The following is a 21,531-nucleotide window of genomic DNA, read 5'->3' on the forward strand; positions in this document are numbered from 1 at the left end:
CTTTTTTCTTTCTTTTCAACCAGATATCATACTGAAATTAATAAAAACAGCATCGTCGATGCGTAAATAAATCATCGTAACTCATCACTCACTGACAAAGAAGTACAAATGTTTGATCTTGTGTTATTCAGTTAGTTTATATAAAAATTCAACGAAACCGGGTGTTGATATTTTTGAGTCGAGAAAATCGATAACTAAAAGCTGGTGATCGAATTCTCAAAACACATCAAAACAGCAAATACACATAAGGGGCCATTCAAATGTTACGTGACGCTATTTTCAGCCATTTTGGATCCCCCCCTCACCTCTCGTTTGGGCCCTATGAGTATCATAAAATCACTGCAAAAATTTGACAAAAGTTTTGGAAACTTAACGGATATCCAGCTTATACTGTGACGAACATCGAAACAGGTTGATTTTTAGGAATTAATTTGACAAAAACTACCGATGCAAGGTTAATAATTTTTTGATACCAACTTTGTAAACGTTGAGGAGTTTGTTTAAAACTTTTTATCGGAAGAAAATATTATTCCTTAAAGATTTGTCTATTTACACTTGTCGATGATTTTCGTGCGCAGTTGATCGATGTTCATAACATCGCAAGTACCGGTGGTCCGATATAAAAATAAAAAAATAAGCTCATCAACTACATCGTATTGGCTTTCGGCTGACAAAGTATTTTTTTTCTCCTTCACTCTTTGACGACGAGAAAAAAATTCTTGAAAATTCGAACAAATTTCGTGTCATTTCATCGATTACAGCTCGAAAAAACGTGTTTAAAATTTCAACCGTTGAAAGCCTTTTTTTTGAAGGGCAAACAATGAAAAATATTGCGTCAACAATTTCACTGCAGGTTAATCCCCGAAACATTGACGTAGTCATCGTTTCAAAATACATAATGACTTTTCAAACGAATTTACTCAAAAACGAACCCCTCAAAACTTGTGAAACTTCAACATCAACTTACACTTGTTGAAACTAATCTACATGAGTTTTTTTTTCAAACATTATAGCGACGTCTTCAGCAAAGCTGTGTGAAAAACCCCGTGCACAAACATCTGTTTCGTAAACCCAAGTAAATTGTATCTTGTACGTACATGTAAATATGTACCCAAAAGAATTGTAGAAAAAAATGTTTCCAGTATCGAAGTGGCAGACCGTAGGCAAGAATTTACGTGGAAACAAATCCAACGGGTAAAAATTTATTCGGCGAATAGCAAATACAAATGGAATCGCCATGGATCGACGTGCAGCTAGACTCATCGATTCGGTCAGAAGCCAATAACGCTGCCAATAAACTCCCGTATAATGTGTATATACATACATACATATATATATATATATATATATATATATAGATACGAGTATATATACTATAATGTACATCGCATAGAGAGTCCGTGGAGTTTGTTGGGCACGTTCCTATGTTTGTCAGTCCAGAGGAGGCAATATCCGGTCCTTCGGAGGCGCAAAAGTGGTGCGCGAATTCGCCCGCAAGTTGCACTTTTTTTTTTTATACAGCCTCGAGGGCTTGGATGATAAACCTTTCTGAGATCGCGCGGAGGAGAGTCGGTTTTTTTTTTGTTTGAATAACATAGACACGTGATAGGATAATTTATTTGTGAAAATTTAATGTCACCCGAATACCATCAAACAATAACAAGTCACGTTTGAGTCTATCAGTCTTGTTCAATTTTAACCGGATTTGAATTATTTATAGGTAAAATTAACGAATGCTCGTGGAAGCTCCGTAAAAAAAAAATTATTTTCGATAAATTAGTAAAAATCGATTTTTCAGAAAACTATTCATCATTCTTTACGTTGATATAAAGTTTGTTGGTAAAATTTTTTTGCAACCAATCAACATTTTTTTTTATTCTTCAATCAAACACTCAACGATCAATTACAACATTCGAACGGTGATCCACGTGTGATACAATAAAACTACGCTAAGAAAGTTTACCGAATTTCTTTTTGGTCAAGTGGAATTGTTTATTATTATATTATTTTTTTTTTCTTGTTCCTCTGCTTCTCACCATTAGGAGATTCGAATTTTTTTGCTTCTCCTCTTTTGTTCCTACGTAGGTTTAAGTCCGAAGTCAGGGACTTTTGCGATTTCACATATCGCCAGTTTTCCAGGTTAAAAGCGTTCTTTGCAAAATAAACGGGTGACATGGATGTATACTGCAGACGTAATTATTACACGTATATTACATGCCCTCAATGCACACGTACCTTCACCTATATATATGTATATATACATATACATACATACACGATCGCGTATCGCGTCTCGACGTGGCTTTGCTGCATTGCTTTGCAGCACAGAGAACCCGATGCAGAGACCATGCTGGGGCTCAAAGCTCGTCTTGTGCTTTTCCATTTACCTTTCGCTACCTGTGTAAGCGTACACGCGCATGCAAGCACGCCGACCCCTCTCACCCCCTCACCTTTTTACCCCTCAATCGGAACCTCAGTCATCCCGGGAGTTCTAGCACCCTTTGACACATTTTTGCAGACCGGTTTTTCTCCCATCTTTCACACTTTGACGGTGAAAAATAGTAATAAATAATAATAACTCGGACCAGGATATTAAGGAGACAGTAAGAATTATTTCTCATTGCAGTACAACAATGATTTTTAATTAAACTATATATTAGCCTGCAGGCAGTTTTTTCGATTTACTCGAATTTGCAAGGTTCTAACTGTCGCAACAAATTTTTCTTGATGTCTGTATTTTAACACTGAAACTTGCTCGTCCAAAGATTTATTTTTTTTTCTTGTTCAATATATCTTTATGCTCATCTTTCAAAATTAATATTGTTAAGAATTGCATCAACAAGTGATTTAAACTAGATTCCTTAAAATACCTGTTGTACAACTTTTGTTATCCACAGGATTAAAACAATGAAAATTAGGTTTCGTAAATTTCGTGACAACTCAATCAATCTTTGACACCTTATCGACAACCGTATCGGATTTCAATTAGACATTTTTACAGCGTCGTTTACGCAGTAAATTACTTTCATCATTTTTTTTAAAGCTGGTTTTGAGCTACATAAATTTCTCCAAGTTTGAACCGAAATGTATCAAAAATTGTAAATCAAACCGTGACGGATAATTGCGGAACAATAATTTTAATGAAAATCTGTACGGAAAATTGAATTTTTTAATTCGGTTATTGCGATTGGTTAAGAATAAGATCCAAGTACATGAGGAAAAAAATTATCACAGGAAATGAGTAAAAACTTATAGTAAAATATATTTTCAAGAAAATGAACGCATCTAAATACATGATAAAAAAAATGAATCGTAATTTATAAGAGAAAAAAAAGATTCTACAGACACAAATTCAAAGAATCAAAAAAATTATATACGCGTAAATCGTTAACTGATTCATCTTTACAAAGCACGTACGATTTTCTATAAATAACGGAAAATTTCATGATTCTGATTTCATATAATAAGATGATGGGAAAATTTCTGTGGTATAAAAATTATCGTTGTTTAAAATTGTTATTGCAAATTTTTTTTCAACCGCATAACAAAAGAATAAAAAATTATTTACGATAACATGAATAAGTTCGTGGATCAAATCGAAATTGTTAGAGTTGGATTCCGTATAATATAGCTTATATCTATCGCAGTTTTTTGTCACCATGTTGAGCTAGTTTCCATTGTAAAAGACCGAATCGAATTCAGGTATAACTTTGTTAAGAGTTATTCGTGCGTGAACGAGATAACACCTAAATGATGTTTTGCTCAGAGGGGAACATTTCTCGTTTACGTTTAACTTGTCCTATAGTTTTGACACATTGGCTGGAAATAATTTACATATTTAGTTATTAATTTTATCACGTGAGATTTGCCGAAGGCTTACTTCTCGTTTTGCACTTGTGGAGATTTTTCTAATTTTTCTGGCAACCATATTTATAGTTCTTCATTGACTCGATTTTACCATCCTTTTCGTGTCTCGTTGTTTATTTAAAATTACGTGAAATATGTGATTGATGTTGGTAGATTTATAGAAGAGAATGTAATTTTTGCGTATTGTATGAAATTTTCAAATCTCAAATCCGTTCAAGCGAGAAAATTTTTTATTTCCAAAGCGAGAAAAGCATCGAATTTATGTTCTTTCGCACGAATCGTCATCCGCGAATTATATTTCATTTATTGAAAATGCAAGATTCCTGAAAATTCTACTTCCAGTATAATTTACTTTAATGTTCACATTTTCACTAAGTATAATATATTCTTTTGTTTCAGAGTTTGGTAATTTTTTTCACCGTTTAACTATTCCGGTTGTGGTTTTCTAGGTTACATGTATATATTTATACACAGCTGCTTAATTATTTATAAATGTTGAGATTAATTTTAAATACGCGCCTTTTAAAATCACTTCAAATATTCATAAACAATTGAGCAGTTGAATTAAAAATCTGAAAAAACTTGAGGTACTGTTTCAGAGTTGGGACAATTGCAGAAAATTTTTTAAACAAAATCAGAAATGACGTGGGAAAAACTCTTTTTGCTCTTTGAAATTTCGCAAGTCGTTGACGAATATAAGGACAACAATAGATAAAAGATATTTTTGTAGAGATTTGAACATTCCGCAAAAAAGCTCTGATGCATAAGATTCGTAAATGAAAGTTCAAGGTTTTATTTATATAAAATTATCATTCTGTCGAGAATAGTTGCGAAATAACTATATCATAAAATATATATCACAATGTTCGTGAAACGTGAATTATCATTTCCCGCAAAAATATGATCTCTAATTGAAACAGCGATGTTTATTTTTTATTATTCCGCAAAATCGGTGGCTAGAAGCGAGAATCGTGGGGAAATTGAATTCGTTGCGATTTCGCAACATGTTTTGCGTTATATGTAAAAGTTGCAATTTCAATTTTGGTATAAGCATATTTTTCGCGTACACATAGGTACGGTACATAATAAACTTTATATCCACGAGTGTAGATTGAAATCTACAGCGCGCAGTTTGATCGGGAAAATTTGCAGCGTTGATGTGGAAACCGCATTTGGAGAGGTAGAAAATTACTCATCGGCGCGGGTTAAAGGGTGAAATTGAAGGGGTAGCGCATATCCAGCGGTGACCGCATTTCAACCTGTCTGCGGCGACGCGATCGTTCCGTACATACGTGCATATCCGTCGAAACAAACTCTTCCGATCTCCGCTCAAATGACTCGATCAAGTTTCAAAACCGCGACAATGTCGTTACTCGTATTACTGGAAAACAGTGTTGGGCAAAATTGTAATAAAAAATTAACAATTACAAATCACTAAGGATAATTTTTAATGACATTGAATTTCATTAAAATTATTTTCAGTAATAATAATTGAATCGGAGTTCAGTGAAATTACTTTTGATAATTGTATTTGACTCAGAGTTCATCGAAATTATTTCCAGTAATTGTAATTGAATTGGATTTCATTAAAATTACATTGAGTAATTTGAATTTAATCAAAGTTTATCAAAATTACTTTCAGTGATTGGAATTTAATCAGAAATCATTTCAATTATCCTCAGTGATTGTAATTAAATCAGACATTATTAAAATTCTTTTGAGTAATTGTAAACCACACGATGTGGTCCAATTGAATTTTTTTCTCTAACGTTATTCCTGTGAAATAATAACAAATAGACAAATAAATTTACTCCGTTTTTGGAGTATTCAAATGGTGTGATCGGAACGAGTCTTTTACAGTCAATATGTGAATGGGCTATGGTTACCAAAGTTTTTTGGGTAGCTGATCAAGGATTTCACATTATTTTGAAAAATTAATTTGTTTAAATAATTTGCTCGACCAGTCAATGTGAATATGTAAGCTCCATGAAGTTCCCGATGTTTTCGGAATTTGAAATTATGTTGAGAATTCGACATTACGTTTCCAAAGGTAATTTGTTTAAATAAATTATGAAAAACAATTGAAATTTGAAAAAAAAACATAATCATTTCCATTAATTGTAATGGATAACAGAAAAATTACAATTGTTCCAAGTAATTGTAATTAGTAGCAAAAAAATTACAATTTTTTCAAGTAATTTTAATTGACAACAAAAAAATTACAATTATTTCGAGTAATTGTAGTTGATAATCATAAAATTACAATTGTTTATACTAACTGTAATTGGTAAATCAAAATTTATAATTATTTCCCGCAATTGTAATTAGTTACTAAATATTACAGTTATTCACAGTAATTGTAATTTACGGGTAATGAAATGACGAAAGTAATTTCTGCTGCCCAATTCTGCTGGAAAATACGCACTGAGAAAAATTTCATTTGGGATAGTAACTGCAAGAAATAAATAAAACAGGTATCGTTAAAAAAACTGTTCGAATATTGTTGGAATTACGAAAAAATGAGGTACGCTTTACCATTTTTAGCTATTGTCGATACTTTTTTGGTAATTGCAACGCAAAATCAGTTTCTGAGGTTGACTCTACTCTTTTAGTTGAATAAGGCTTTAACGTCAATTTATCGTTTCACAAGCGTTAAATTTTCGCAACAGTTGCAAGAAAATATAGTAACAGTGATCGTAATGAGTAAGAATAGTAACGGATGCTAGACTTTTTGGTAACAGCTAGAAAACTAAATTTTCATTTTCTACCTAGAACTATATTTTTCGATTGTATTAAAAAATGAAAATAGTCGAGGAGTGACCGGTAACCGGAAATAAAAATTTTTCTCAGTACATACATGTACCTATTTTTTATTATTACATTCAACGGATGTATCCGGAAAATTGTTTATTCAATTAGAGTTATTTATTACTTAATTCGCTTCGTTTTTCAAATCATTCCAATGAAACTTGTGCTTGTTTACGTACGTTAATTGTGTAAAAACTGATTTTATTTTTGCTTCACATACTAGAGAATTTTTGGCAATGACCGAATATTTGACGATAATAATCACACTTAAGGGACATTTCCTTACCCGTTTCAATTTCGCTTGAATAATTTTTATCACATTACTTTTCACTGCGATATATGAGGTTCGTTTTTAGCGTGAAAATATAATATTCTTCCACATGACGGAAGATTCAAGTTCATCGGTATAATTAAACATTGAATAGGGTTGCGTTTGAAAGTACTGATAAGTGAAATTGAAATTTCTACTGCAAAAGGAAAATCAAAAAATAATTTCTTTATCATACCTTATAACGATCTGAGGCAAACTCATTTTTTGTCACTCTTTTATTCAAATATTTGAGAATTTGCTTTAAAATGTGAGAACAACTGACGAATGTAGTAAAAACGTAAATGTTTTGGAATAAAATTTCTCACCCTTTACATTTCGGTCATTGAATTTCGCAATACATCGATTATAAATCGAATCTAACACGCGTACTATGCACATAACGCACTTAACGTGAAATCATTAAAATCGTACGAGTAAAACCGCATTTCATTCGTTTTTAATTCATTTTTTTCTCAACCTCCGATTCTTGTCAAGCCTTTTCCGTCGACCTTTCTTTCTCTTGGTTTGCTTTTCTTTTTTTCCTTTTCTTGTAATTTGAACCCTATCTTGCAATCAAGAATTTCCAATAATGACGTTCGCGGGTCAAATTTAACGACTGCATTAATAAGTGTACCGGTGCAGTTTCGCAGCAAGCTGCAGGCTTCGGTATTAATGAAGAAACGAAAAACCAGCGATGCTGGCGCGAAGGAAAAATCCAAAGACGTGAAAAATTAAATTTAAGAAATAAAAGCTTGCTTTCTTCAAGGTGAAATAAAAAATACGCATAGTGCATATTTAACCCTTTCATTGACACATTTTTCTACTCAATATTTTGGTCTGAATTTTCATAACCGGGTATTTTTCGGTCGCTGATCACGAATCAGAAATCAGTATTTGATCATTTTTAAATCCAAGATGGCGGATTCAATATGGCGGATACAAAATCGAAAAAAACCATAAAAATTCTATGATTTTCGCCGAAACTTGTTACTTCTATATTATAATATCAGTCATAGGAAGCAACAAAGATCATTTGAAGTTGTAAATAAACTGTGATAAGGTTAGGTCAATTTTTGAGGTGGGACGATGAACATTCGGAAAATGAAAAAAAGTACCCTGCACTGAGAGAAATTTTTAGTTCCGGTTACCGCTCAGTCCTTGACTATTTTCATTTTTTACCAAAATCGAAAAATATAGTTCTAGGTAGAAAATGAAAATTAGTTTTCTAGCCGTTACCAAAAAGTCTAGTATCCGTTACTATTCTTACTCATTACGATCACTGTTACTAAATTTTCTTGCAACTGTTGCGAAAATTTAATGCTTGTGCAAGAATAAATTGACGTTGAAGCCTTGTTTAACTAAAAAAGTACAGTAAACCTCAGAAACTGATTTTGCGTTGCAATAACCAAAAAAGTATCGACAATAGCGCAAAATGATTAGGCGTACCTCGTTTTTCGTAATTCCAACAATATTCGAACAGTTTTTTTAACGATACCTGTCTTACCGAATTTTTCTCCTTACTATAACAAATGAAATTTTTATTGTTTTCTCATAATTTGCGACGCCTCGGCTCTAATCACCCGGAGAACTCGGCGAGAAATCAAAGAAAACCGAAAAATTACCGGGTCTAAGGGTGTAAATATATATATATATATATGCTGCTGGCGCCACAGCGGCGGAAGAGAAAAGAGGATCGGTGCCAGGGGCGTGTGGCGAAACCGAGTTTCTAGGGGAGCTTTTTTTCTCCACCTTTGTCACTCGCTGCGAGCTTTCCGCGATGGGGTTGAATGACGCTCTCTGCCGCCTCGGGCAAACGCCGACATAATACTAACGACCCCCGAGAACGAGACTTTGAAGACTTTAACTTTTCACCCCCGACGACGCCGATGCCGCGTGCATGTATTTATTTATTCGCACACCTGGATCGAAAGAGCAAAACGCAAACGCTGAGCGGTTTTGCGTCTCGTTCAAACTGAAAATCGAAATTGGGCCGCCTCCGATGTATCTCATTACAGCCCTGAGAATTTGTAATTTTTTTTAAGGTGTTACATGGCTTTTAAATTGCCAAAAAAAAACATTTTTTATATAATGTCTTTTTTAATATGATCTCAATGAGTTATTTTACAATTAGTCAAACTTTAAACATGAAAAAGAACGATATTTGAGCAATATTTTGTGAAATTTTCAATCGAAAATTTTGAATAGTTCAAGTATTCTCGAGGTGGACGGGACAGCTCATGATAACTTTATCTGAAATCAAATGAACAAATATTTTTTGGTGGTAGGTGAGTATAGCTCGTGAATGAACGAAGGATTTTTGAAAAAATTGAAATTTGATTATTCGGTAGTGTTGTATGCAGAACGGTATGATTTTCGGTAAAATAAGTTGTGACATAGGAAAAAAAATCCTTTGTTCAATCACGAACTATACTCACCTATCAACGAAAATTATATTGTTTTTTTTTTATTTCAGATAAATACTTGTTTCTTCAAAAACCAATTCCCAGCGGCTGAATTCGCAAAATGTTTGGATAAAAATATCATAAGGTACCGTTCTTTTACATGTTTAAAGTTAAAATACTTCTTTTATTATAATAAAAAAAAAAAAAATAATGTAATCCCATCATTTTAAAATTGAACTATTTTTTTCATAAAGATTATACTTCGTTCCAAATAATGTTTCTTATTTATACAAGTAAATGACCAAACTAAATGGAATGAAACTGGAGTCACGAATTGAATTTTTTTAACTCGCTTCACATCACTTATATTATACATATAAGTTTCGAACCTGTGTTGTCATTCGAAGAATTAAATTATACTGAATTTTTCCGAGTTTACTGATTTTCTGGTATAATTTTCGCGATTTTTATTGCAGTTGCTTTTGTAATTATATCAAAGACTCGACGATTAGAAAGATACGAGTTTTCAAGATTTAAATCCGAGCTTCTCTGTGTCTCACAATCAATAATAGATTTTAAAACAGCGGTTGATTTGTACAGATGTTCAAATTTTGAATGCAGGTTACAATAAAGTGCGGATTATGTACACGATATTTGAAAATTTGAGAGTAAAAAAGTATTTAAAATCATGGTTTGTTCCTTCATTACTCTAAAAATTTACCACTGGACAGTTATTTTTTCAATGACGCAATTACAAAGTATTCGTGCGATTTATAAAATATTTGTAATCCGTGGTGGATACAGAAAGTATTTTTGTTCTATTTAATTGGTTGACGCATTCGCGCCAAGAAGATAAAAAGAACCTCTTCAGATCCTTAATTTATCGGGAACGGAAAGAAAGAACGAAAAATAAAACACAACTTCGATGGCAAATATTTATCCTGTCCAACATATTCCTAGATGAGATCAAAGAACATTCTTTACATTCTTCTGTAGGTATACTCCCGTATGCGAAAAAAAAATAATTAGGTTCAGTAAATATTCGAAAACCGTGTATGCCCAGAACAAAGGGAGTGTCAAAGCCCCAAGATTGGTAAATAAATAACAATTATTAATAAGAACATAATAATCATGAAAAATTACAATCTGCGTAAAAGTAGAAAATAGAGAAGCATTTTTTCAAAATTGTTAGAAGGTGAAATGTTCTGATTGAAATTTACAATTCTTTTAAGTGCTTTCTGCTCCTGAATATATTGGTCAGTAATAATAGAATAAAAACAATTTGAAAAAAAAATATTATTTAAAAAAGCGCAGCTTTCAACAATTTTGAAACAGAGTTTCTTGATTTTCTTCTTCTAATGGAATCCGAATATATTTCACCCTTAATTCTGATTCACCAGGCTCATTTTTCTTATAATTGGTAAATTTTCTCCTGTACGAATCCTTTCATCGCAAGTCGTCGCAGTGTTCGTGAATTCCAAAAACTTATAACTTTTTCAACAAGCCATTTTTAATTCAACGAGTCGATATATACATATACAATTATTCCCGAAAGTACTTTAATCAAAAAAATAGTTCAACCCTTTCTTCCTAACGCTTTAAAAATTTCGTATTTCTCTCCTTGCACATCGCGTCTTTTCTTTGTCTCTATCTTTTCGCCGGGGTTGAAGTCCGCCAAATTTCCTCATCCCTTAAAAAAGTCCGTGAAGTAAATCCGACGCAACAACAAAAACAACAACATAACGGCTGTACATCGTCGAGTGGAAAAAATCGGGGTCCGTTATTCCTCCCTAAATCTTGCAGCGTACATCGGGAAAGCGTTCTACGGCATGACGCTCTTTGCGACGATGTTATAAAGCCGCACAATACAGCCACCCTCTCGTCTGTCAACCGCAGAGAACCGATCTTTCGAAACACGATGCGAAATCTGAAACGAAACGACTTCTAGAGGCGAGAGAGAGAGAGAGAGAGCGAGTGAGAAGGGGGTGGGGGGTGGGGAGGAGGACTGATTGACTTATTGTCACCCTGATAGCTTTTAACGTCGACGGTCCGACGCTCGATTCGAAGGGGCGCGAAATCCACCCTCACAGATACCGGCGAATATCGCTGTATCTTGCTCCTCGAAGTTTCCGCCATCCAAACTGCTCGCTTCGAGTCATTTCAAAGTTTCGCTTTATCGAGTTTGAGGGTGGAATAATTTACATTTGTTTTAATTTCACAAAACCGACGTACCGTTATTCCGCTTTTATTTTATCTCCGAATACTGTTGGTAAAGGAATCGCGCACTGGAAGGTAAAAAAACCATTGTAAATAATTCAGCGATTATACCAAACGATTCAAAATAAACTTTATTCACTTTAAATCGATTTTGAAATATATTTGAAATGAATATATATTTACAGAGAAAATATCGTGAGTTTAAATTTGAAATTTTGATTATTGATCAAATTTTGTTGAAAATTGTCCGAACCATTACTTAAAGTTTTTCTAAAATATCATTTCTTGTTTTACCGACATTGTCCCTGTTAAAAAGTATGGAAAAAAAAAAATTTTTTTCTTTTCTACCGAACAGCTGCCGAAACAGAAAAACAGAATGAAAAATATTACTCGAAATTTTAATGGAAGATAGAAATTTTTCTTATGAAATTGTGAAAACAAAATTTTAAAGACATTTCCGTTATCGAATCAAACAAAAAAAGTTCAGGCATTTTTTTTTTTTTTGTTTCTCTGGGATCTCGACAAATGGATGGGACGAAAGAAAAGTGTTTAAAAGAAATGAAAATTATAATTAGCAAAATCTGGCCGCAGACTCGGTAATTTTTTTTTTCTTTTCTTTTTTCTTTCTCATCCTGCAGTTTCCCGGATCGTTTTTAAATTTTGCGAAATTTCACGTGAGTAAAATGAATGAACACTGTTACGGTAAATAAAATAGCTCGAATCGAGTAATGCGGTTCAAGTCCCGTCAACGGGTTCAACGAGTGAATGGGATTTAATTCGTCGAATTGAATAACCTACTACAACGAGATGCGAGATGATAGCGAGAAAATCCGCACCCATCGTCATGCGTAAATGTCAAACAGAGACGGGCACTGTTTTATAATTGCTCGCGGTAATTGCCGTGCTTTCATTCCCGCGGCTTCGCTCGCGTCGCGTGTATGCGTTAATAAATATACCAATCCGAACAATAATTACCTCATACACGCAAAATCAAAAACGAATTGTTCCGGTTTTTCGAGGGGATTCGACACTCGGCGCTTTCAAATACACGTCGAGGGTTCCGAATGCTTATTGTTAGACGGCTGGTTCAAAGTGCCGATTTTTCGGGGGAATATTGTATAATATCTACGCACCTATAATTGCTTCCTTTCATCCGAAGAATCTCGTCCCAATTAAAATACTGCCAAAGCTTTAAACGCTCGCTTGTGGTTATTACCAGTTATAATAAGTACTTTACCGGGGATCGAATTTAATTCTTTTACAACGCTTCCGCGTTTTTATTTTTCTTTCCACATTTTTGGAATCTCATTTTTTTTTTTTTGTTTTTATCGACCTCTTTATTATCTCGGAATTTCTTTGGAGAGGTGTGAAACTCACAAATACACGTGATTTTTTCAAAACTTTTTCCGTTCACTTACTTTCAAAAGATCCAATTCTACAGAAGAAATGGAAAATGTTTTGCCTGTACTCGACGTAAATTAGAGGTTAAATTTAGATGGTAGATTTTTTTTTCTGTATTCGTTCGATCAGATTGTCGTAAAATTGATATTTTTTTTCTGATATTCGTTGCAGTCGGTACAGTTTGATATTTTCATCAAAAATTTGTTACAAACTTCAAAACGTTAGGTGAATTTTTCGAGGTTACAAAATTATTTCGAAACTTACGTCGTAGATAGTGTCGAATATGTTTTATGAGAATCAAAAATAGAAATTTTGAACAAAACACAACATTTTTTCAAACAATTTAAAAATCGTAAAATAACCAATGAAGTATTCTATCGATCAATATTTTGTCGACGTTTTTTTTTTTCATCGATACCTTCATTTTTTCTTCAAGTGGCAAATTTTTTCCACTTTCCAAAAGTTAGGAGCTTCAGAGTAAATTGTTGAAATTTTATAACTGGAAAATTTTATTTTTTACAGTGAACCCTGAAAGTACAGTCGTAGAAAATTGATCGAATTCTTGATAATTTCTTCGGACAATTTTTATAAATTGATGAGAAAATAGTAAATTTTGACATTGTATAGTGATGAAAAATGAAGCGATGAGGTAAAATGTCTGCGCTGAATTCAGCGAAACATCGACACCGCGGCTCCATTGATCAGTTATATTTTCATGCGGATAAAAATATACCAACCGCCGAGAGTGACTCGCCTCGATAAATCGTTTGATCTATAAACTCGACTTGTAGAATCCAGTCCATCAATAAGTGAGCACAAGACTACACGGTTACTTTCTTTGGGAAGAATCGATTCCCGTTTCGAATACCGAGCCGAGTACCGGCATAAATCGAAAACTTTCAAAGCCAGAGGGATAAAGTTTCCGAAAAAAGTTGGAGCGCTTCGAAAACCCCTGGGATTCGGGATTCATTCATGTAACTAAGTTTCGAAAAGGTATGTATACAATTTTTGTCCGTCACGACTGACGAAAACGGCACAAGCAACGTCAGGGGGAACGATACGAGTACGTAGAATAATTTCAATCATCTTTATTTTTTGCTGACTTTTCAAATTTTGGTGACTGTTTAATCCGAAATCAAAGCGCAGGATGCTTTCTCTAGAAAAAAATCAAACAGCTTACGTATTTGGATATTCACTTGACGCTCGTTGTTTTCATACCGATTTGAGTAAAAAACAATATCAGAATTTTTCACAAATCTTTTACAAATACAAAAATAAGAGAAGACAAGTTTAAAGAATTTTTTTCCACACATGTAACTGATGTGATTACCAAAATTATATGCTCGAACCGAAGATTCATTTCGTGGAATGAATGCAGAATGAAGAAAGTTTTATGCAGTACGGAAAATCTGGTTTCTTTACGTTAATTGAATTGCGTAACAGTTTCGTGATGGGAATCAAATTCGTATTTTTCGAATAAATCAAGTCGAATAGGTACTGACTGCAGGAATTAATCGCACGTACGTTTCATTTCGCGCGTTTTTTGAGTCGCTAATAATCGTTTTCAATCACCGTTTATCACACCGAGAGACATTTTTAGTTCCGATTACCGCTCAGTCCTTAACTTTTTCATTTTTTACCACAATAGAAAAATATAGTTCTAGGTACAAATTGAAAATTAGTTTTGTAGCTGTTACCACAAAGTCTAGTATCCGTTACTATTCTTTCTCATCACGATCACCGTTGCTAGATTTTCTTGCAACTGTTGCGAAAATTTAATGCTTGTGCAACAATAAATTGACCTTAAAGCCTTGTTTAACTAAAGAAGTAGAGTAAACCTCAGAAACTGATTTTGCGTTGCAATAACCAAAAAAGGATCGACAATAGCGCAAAATGGTTTGGCGCACCTCATTTTTCCTAATACCAACAATATTCAAACAATTTTTTCAACGATACCTGTTTTACTGAATTTTTCTAGTTACTATAAAAAATGAAATTTTTCTCAGTGCAACGTTCCGATTTCACGTCTCTTTTCACAAACATACGTCGTGAATTCCTTACGACCGCACGTTCTGTCGTCTGCTCAAAATCAACAACTCTAAAAAAATTTTAGGCTAGAGACAGTTGGCTACCCTGACAAACGGCCGCTCTCTCGCGTCGCAGCGCATGCGCGTTAAATCTTAGCAGACGACGGACCACGCAGTCGTTGGAGTTTCGCTATACTGTCAACACTTGCAACGGATATCAATGAGCGCTCTTCAACCCCAGAGAGGATCATCCCTCATTGCCCGCACCTGCACCATTCGGGCTGTTGCAGCAGGCTGCAGCTGAGTCGATAAATTTTAATCCAAATTGTTTTTAATAATTAATCACCACCGCCATCCCCCCGCCACCGACTGTACGTGATGTCGTATAACACGGTGTGCACTCGAGGGAATCTACTACGGATCGTCTGACGGATTCACCGACGTAACGTCGTCGGTGTAGAGTGTAACATTTATCACCGTGCTATACCCACTTCAATTCCGTAATGCTGCGCCACATCGCTAACAATCCATCGTTACGTTGGGGATGGGTCAATTTTTCTTGTTTCCAAAAAAGATTGCGTCAATCTAGACCGATAAGAAAATGCAGCTTTTCCACGCTTTTCTTTTTTTTTTGTAAATATTAGGAAATTGCCGCGTGGATTTTCGAGTATCTTGAAAACTTGGCGAATCTAACGAATGTGAGGATTAAGTATGTTGAAAAAAAATTTTTTCTTGATTCACATTAATTTTTGTTCATTTAGTAACACAAGTTGTTGTTCTGAATACCTTTTTGCTGGATAAAATAACGGTTCTTTGAATCGAAAAAACTTTCCATTCTCTGTATTTTGTAGATCCGAAAAATCCTTTCTCTGTGTGTATGAATATCTTTTTGTTCAATAGAAGGAGAAATATTTGTCGTTTGAAAGCGTAGAATTTTGAACTAATCCTCCCCCCACCATTTTTGTGCGTCGAGGGCAAAGTTCTTCTGATTATAGCATATCTAGTTAACTAATCTTTGGCGGTTCTCTCAAATATATAAGTACGTGTCAATTGTCTGAAAAAGTCTTTGATCTCTTTATGTGCCGATGATATATCCTCAAAAATGGAAATGCGTCGAGTTGAAAAATTAAAAAATTGGTTGTATTTGTAAAGTATGGCGATCAAATATAGCAAAAGAAACATTTTATCAAATCAAATAAATGTAGTCTCACTAATTGATAGCGCAAATTTTTGTTCAGACTACGTATTTTCAACTGAGTTATCGAAACATTACCTTTGCCATATTGGAGCGGAGTTGAAGTTCCCAATTCAAAAATTTCCGAAAGCACCGAATTCCGTATTATTTGGTGGTGAAACTTGAAGAAAAGAAATCAAACTTTTAGGAAACAACAGAGTTTTGAATGGTCGGAAATCCGACGGCTCAAAGTTTCGAAATGCAAGATTCCGAAAATTCAAGTTCCGATAGAACAAAGTTCCAAAAAGTAAAGTTCCGACAAAACAAAATTACAAAAAATAAAGTTTCGATAGAGTAAAATTCCGAATATTAAAATATACTCACACAGCGTAGTTTACTCAACAAGTGAGTGTAAAAAATCAGAAAAACCGAAAATCATAGTGACCACGATTCCGAACGTAAAAATATAAAATATCCAAAACAGAGAAAGACCAAAGTGGTGAAATTTCACCAAGCCAGAAATTCGCAGAACCAAAAATCTTCGATCATTCGGAATTTCGTTATTCCAGATTTTTAAATATTCTCATTTTTGCACTTTCAGAACTTTGAGCGTCGGGTTTCGGACCGTTCGAAACTTTGATATTTCATCCAAGTTTAATTTCTTTAATTCAACTTTCGCCACCACAAAATTTGGAATCTGGCTCTTCCGGAACTTTTGAAATTCGGAATTTCAACCCCTTCCCGTCATATTATATATATATATTATTATATATATATATAAATCCGTACCTCTATTCGACAATGACAAAACTTGTGATAAAAATTATTTCAACCGTTCTCTCGACCTCCTTTTTACACTTACACTTTTGCGATTATCAAATTCTGCTCGGACTCACCTAGACTGGAGGATAATCTTGTGGGCGTAGATCGGGGTTTCCTCCCTGCCGAGTAAAAATACTATATCGGCGGATTCCGTGTCCTCCGATAATCTTGCCAAATCTTCAAGTAGTCGAGGAACTCCCGCGAGTCCTGCTTCTCCTGGCACTCCAGCCGCCCCCGCAGCCGATCCTCCGACTGCGGACCTGCCCGCCATTCTCTGAAAACGATCGCTAAATTATCAGGCAATCACGACGGAAACAGTAGCCTTGTTCTTCCGTTCCAGATTTCTCACTTTTCCAATTTTATCTCCATTGATTTTATGACCATTGCACGTGAAAACAATTAGTCGTCCTAACAGACTGATTTGTGTTTTTATTGTTTGTTTCTTCCAGGTGAAGTTGCCGAGACAAACGTTACGAAATGCTTTTGCGGTGAGTTGAAATTGTCATTTTTTTTTCTCGGTTTTCATTCCGTTGAAACAAAAATTGTAATTAGCCGTTACTTTGACTTGGAGATATTTAGTATCTATCTAAATTGTACAAGATATTATGCAGAAGCAAATACGAAGAAGCAGTTTTCGGTCTTTGCAAAAAAATAATCATACTGCGTTTCAATTTCAAGCCGAAGAAGTGCAGAAGATATAATTCAAGGCACAAGTTTCAATTATGAGAAATTCTCATCGATTTTTCGAAAAAGTTTTACAAAAATATCACAATTTTAACCACAAAAGCAGTAAAATTATTTTATTACATAATTCACGTCTGAGTTCGTATTGCATTAATAAAAAAATCCGAACGGATTTCAACTTTTTACTATCAAATTCCGAGTGACAAGGAAAAACGTTTTGAAATCGTAAATACTTCGGGAAATAATATAGAAGGGACGGTTTGAGCGATGACAATGGCCGTTGCCGTGACAGAAATTCCGGGAAACGTGTCGCTTGTCAAGGGTGAAGGGGGTATAATTGCGGTTATGTCGAACTAAAAACGAACGCAATCAAAACACAATCAGTGCTAATTGAGTAATTAATATTTAATCAGTGTCCGGTGCACAGCTTGCCGTTGATGCCGGTGCTGCATCAACCAGGCTCAAGAGGCGATCTCTGATGCAGCTGATCCTCTTTTAATTGGTTCGGTTTTTTGCAGTTTTTTAACCACCGTATGCGTCATACGTCAATTGTTTTACAAACGACGAACGGACAACGAGAAGCAAAACTCGGCGTGAAGCCCTGCAAGGTTTTTTTCACTTTGTTCATTCGGAATTCAATTCAAACTCGATTCAATTTGCTGGGAGAAGATTTCGTATTTATACCAGCAAACGGCTCGTGATATTAGGTGCTACGTGATTCGTTTCATTATTTCCTGATAAAATAGTCACTCGTTGTGAAATTGCTTTTCATCCAACGTCCCGATGATTATAATATGTTAATTGAATGAGATTGGCAAATTATTTCATTTCAATATTTTCGTCGACAATTTGTCGATTGGGAATTCATTGAAGCATTGATTTACTCTAAGAAAACAATTTTTCTTTTTTTTTTTTTAACAAACAATTTTTATACTTGTCAAGTTGATATATTATTCTTGTTGTCACAAACTGTGTTCGTATTGCACATGCTATTCTAACTAGTCAAATGAACTTGATCAATTCTAGGCACGAGTACAACCGTTAAACGTGATGAGGCAACATTTTTTGTTGGGTTCGATCAACGAATTGATACTTGGTGGGAACAAATGACGCCAGAAATAATTATACAATCTACCGCAAAATAGTTTCAACACTTTCAGGTTCAGTAGAAAGAAATTTGTTTCTACAAATCGAATTGTAAAAACCGTCGTTTTGTGTAATAGAAATAAACGGTCAAATGCGAAACTGATTTTAATTGCAATGAATTTCACTACAGATGTAAAAATTTTGATTTGTAAACGGAAAATTAGGCGAAGAATTTTTACATATCATCATTCGGTTTTTAAAATTTTGGAATCAGAGAGTTTTTCCAGTTAAAATTACGTGTAATGTTATTTTTGTAACATGATTAATAACGGCATTATAAGTTAATTAGATATAACTCTGAATTCATAATTTCTTTTCGATCTATTCGTTGAATCAAAAATACGTGTTACGTCAAATTTTTACACGAGTTAACGTAATAATTCATTTATCTTGCATCAAAAATACATTAGATCCATCATAAGAAGGTTTCGGGTGATTCTCAGAGATTTTATTTCCGAATAAAAACAAATAATAATTCATCAGAATCGGAAAATAGCGTTCTTCGATCAATAAAAGAGCAAAATTATTCAATAACGCGATTTTCTTCAAATCCTCAGAAATCGACCATTCTAATTGTAAGATCAACTTTTAACCAACTTCGTGTCACAGATTTATTTCCATTTCGTGAAATTTTCTACCAGACTGTACTTGTCTCTAAAATTGTTCTAAAATTTTCGCAAGATATCCGTCGTTTCGGCATGAAATCCCGGTTTGTAAACATTCGCGCGTGTCATGATAGAAGACGCGTCGCGTGCGGGATTTACACACAACATGATCCACACAAGTAGGAACGGCGTGTTAGATAATCGCATCGCGCGTATCTCCTCGTCCATCTCGAATCGTCAAAGTCAGATGCGAAGGAATCCGAGTGAAGGAAAAAAAAAATAAAAATAAAAAAAAATAATAAACGTCGACGAACCCGTCTGATCATGGTATCCAAGAGTTAAGAATCCCGAAAAGATCCTTCCGAGATCAGGAATCGAATACCGGAATTAATCCTCCAGATATTGTTTCCACCACGCTTTATTACAGCACTATAAATGAGCACAAGACATCGTGTTGGAGTTGGTAACGTTATCCGTAACGATTCGTGCTTGAGGAAAAACCGTTATTTCATAATTTTCGAACTGTTTGAAACTCGTTAAACGGTAATGAAGGAAAACAAGCTTGTATTTTGTAATCCTAGTTACTTAAAAATTATTGTTACTGTAAGAAAATATTGATTTTTTCTCAACGTTACGTTACAATAACGTTACCAACTTCAACCTCGTCCCAAGATGGATCACCTATCCTCACCCTCTGAGGTGGTTAGCTAGTTCTGTACCGTCAAACAAACACGTTTTTCACCGATATTATATCCTCCCGCACTTCCGCAGGAATTCGACGTCCCACCGCTCACAGGTTCGCTGATCCAAACGATCGCACGACAGGATCCGATCTATAGATTTTTTTCCCCGTTCTCTTCCTGTTTTCACCGGACCACAAATCACCGCTTTCCGGAATCGGATAAACCCAGGTCAGACAATCATTGCGCGCGCGATGCTGAGATCGACCTGCGGCCACTTCTGAGACCGGGAACCGACGTGTGTTTCTCACCGAAAGGATAAACTCTCCTCACCGATGTTGCCACGTCCTCTCGAACCGAGAGGATCGCGCTACCTGTACACGGGTAAAAAATCACTCCAGCGGAACGCCGAGAACGATGAAAAAATTTTCACCAATTTTCCTTTTCCTTTTCCCCTTTACTTCCGGTTTATCACCGTGCTGCAGATTTCTGCAGTCCCTGTTTTTTCACAGTCGAGCTCATCGCGTTGCCTCTCCGATTCAAATATTTAGCTTAATTTATGTGCTACTGATTGTTTTTTTGGAGAGTAACTCGAACTATCGATGGACAGATTTCGCGGACGAATTGCGAAAAATGCGGAACCCGATGAACCGCAACGATCCAAGACTACCACGTGGGCCATTTTATTTCGTGACGATTGTAACCGGATCGTTAACCGCGGGCTGCACGAATTCTTTACCGCCGAGCACAATTCACTCGGAATCTGGTCCGACCCAGTCTGAGTAGTTTTCAACGTCGTGCTTGGCCCTCCTTCCACCAACTCCTCCTCCGATCTCCTCTTTCTTCTTTTCTCGTTTTTTCAGCGAGGTAATGATCGTACGCGGTCGCGAGGCCGTCGATCCTTACCGATCCTTTTTCGATTGTACCATTTGCGTACGGTAACTTACCACAATTTGATCGATTGTCAGTTATTTCGATCGATTTATCCGACGCTAAGCTTCGGCGGTACGGTAAGCAGTCGGTAACTGTTATCAACGAAGTACGTAGTTGATGATTTACCAGTCAATTAACCGCTGTTTCGATTCAACCTCCAATTTATTAGACTAATTAATCGATCACCGCAAAAATACGACGTGAATAATGTTGGTGTACACGAAATTGGCGATAATTTTCATCCTTTTTCCACGAGACGCGGTCGGTAAATTATTTCCATCAATCGATACAGATCAAAAACATTTGTATTTCTTAAGACAATAGTATCAAATGAAATCTAATGAAATGCACCAGTGTTATCATGTATTGTAAACCTGATTTTGTAACTTTTTCTTGTGAACGATCTAATAGATCATTTTAATTGATCATCTGACTCGTAAGATAATGGCACACAG

At 35.0% G+C, this 21,531-nt stretch overlaps 1 protein-coding gene across 1 annotated transcript in view; it reads right to left on the reverse strand.

The window, feature by feature from the left end:
* The window catches only part of LOC107220233, a 33,911-nt gene extending 12,986 nt beyond the window's left edge, over positions 1–20,925 (reverse strand). Inside the window, exons 1-3 of the mRNA XM_015658738.2 lie at positions 20,099–20,925; positions 19,778–19,892; positions 17,103–17,302 (exon numbers count right to left, since the gene is read on the reverse strand). Coding sequence (XP_015514224.2) covers positions 17,103–17,302; positions 19,778–19,789 — 212 coding nt within the window. The 5' untranslated portion in view covers positions 19,790–19,892; positions 20,099–20,925. The remainder of the gene's footprint in view (positions 1–17,102; positions 17,303–19,777; positions 19,893–20,098) is intronic.
* Between the last annotated feature and the right edge of the window lie 606 nt (positions 20,926–21,531).

The sequence above is a fragment of the Neodiprion lecontei genome, chromosome 3 (genome assembly GCF_021901455.1).
Source record: "Neodiprion lecontei isolate iyNeoLeco1 chromosome 3, iyNeoLeco1.1, whole genome shotgun sequence".
Taxonomy (NCBI): Eukaryota; Metazoa; Arthropoda; class Insecta; order Hymenoptera; family Diprionidae; genus Neodiprion; species Neodiprion lecontei.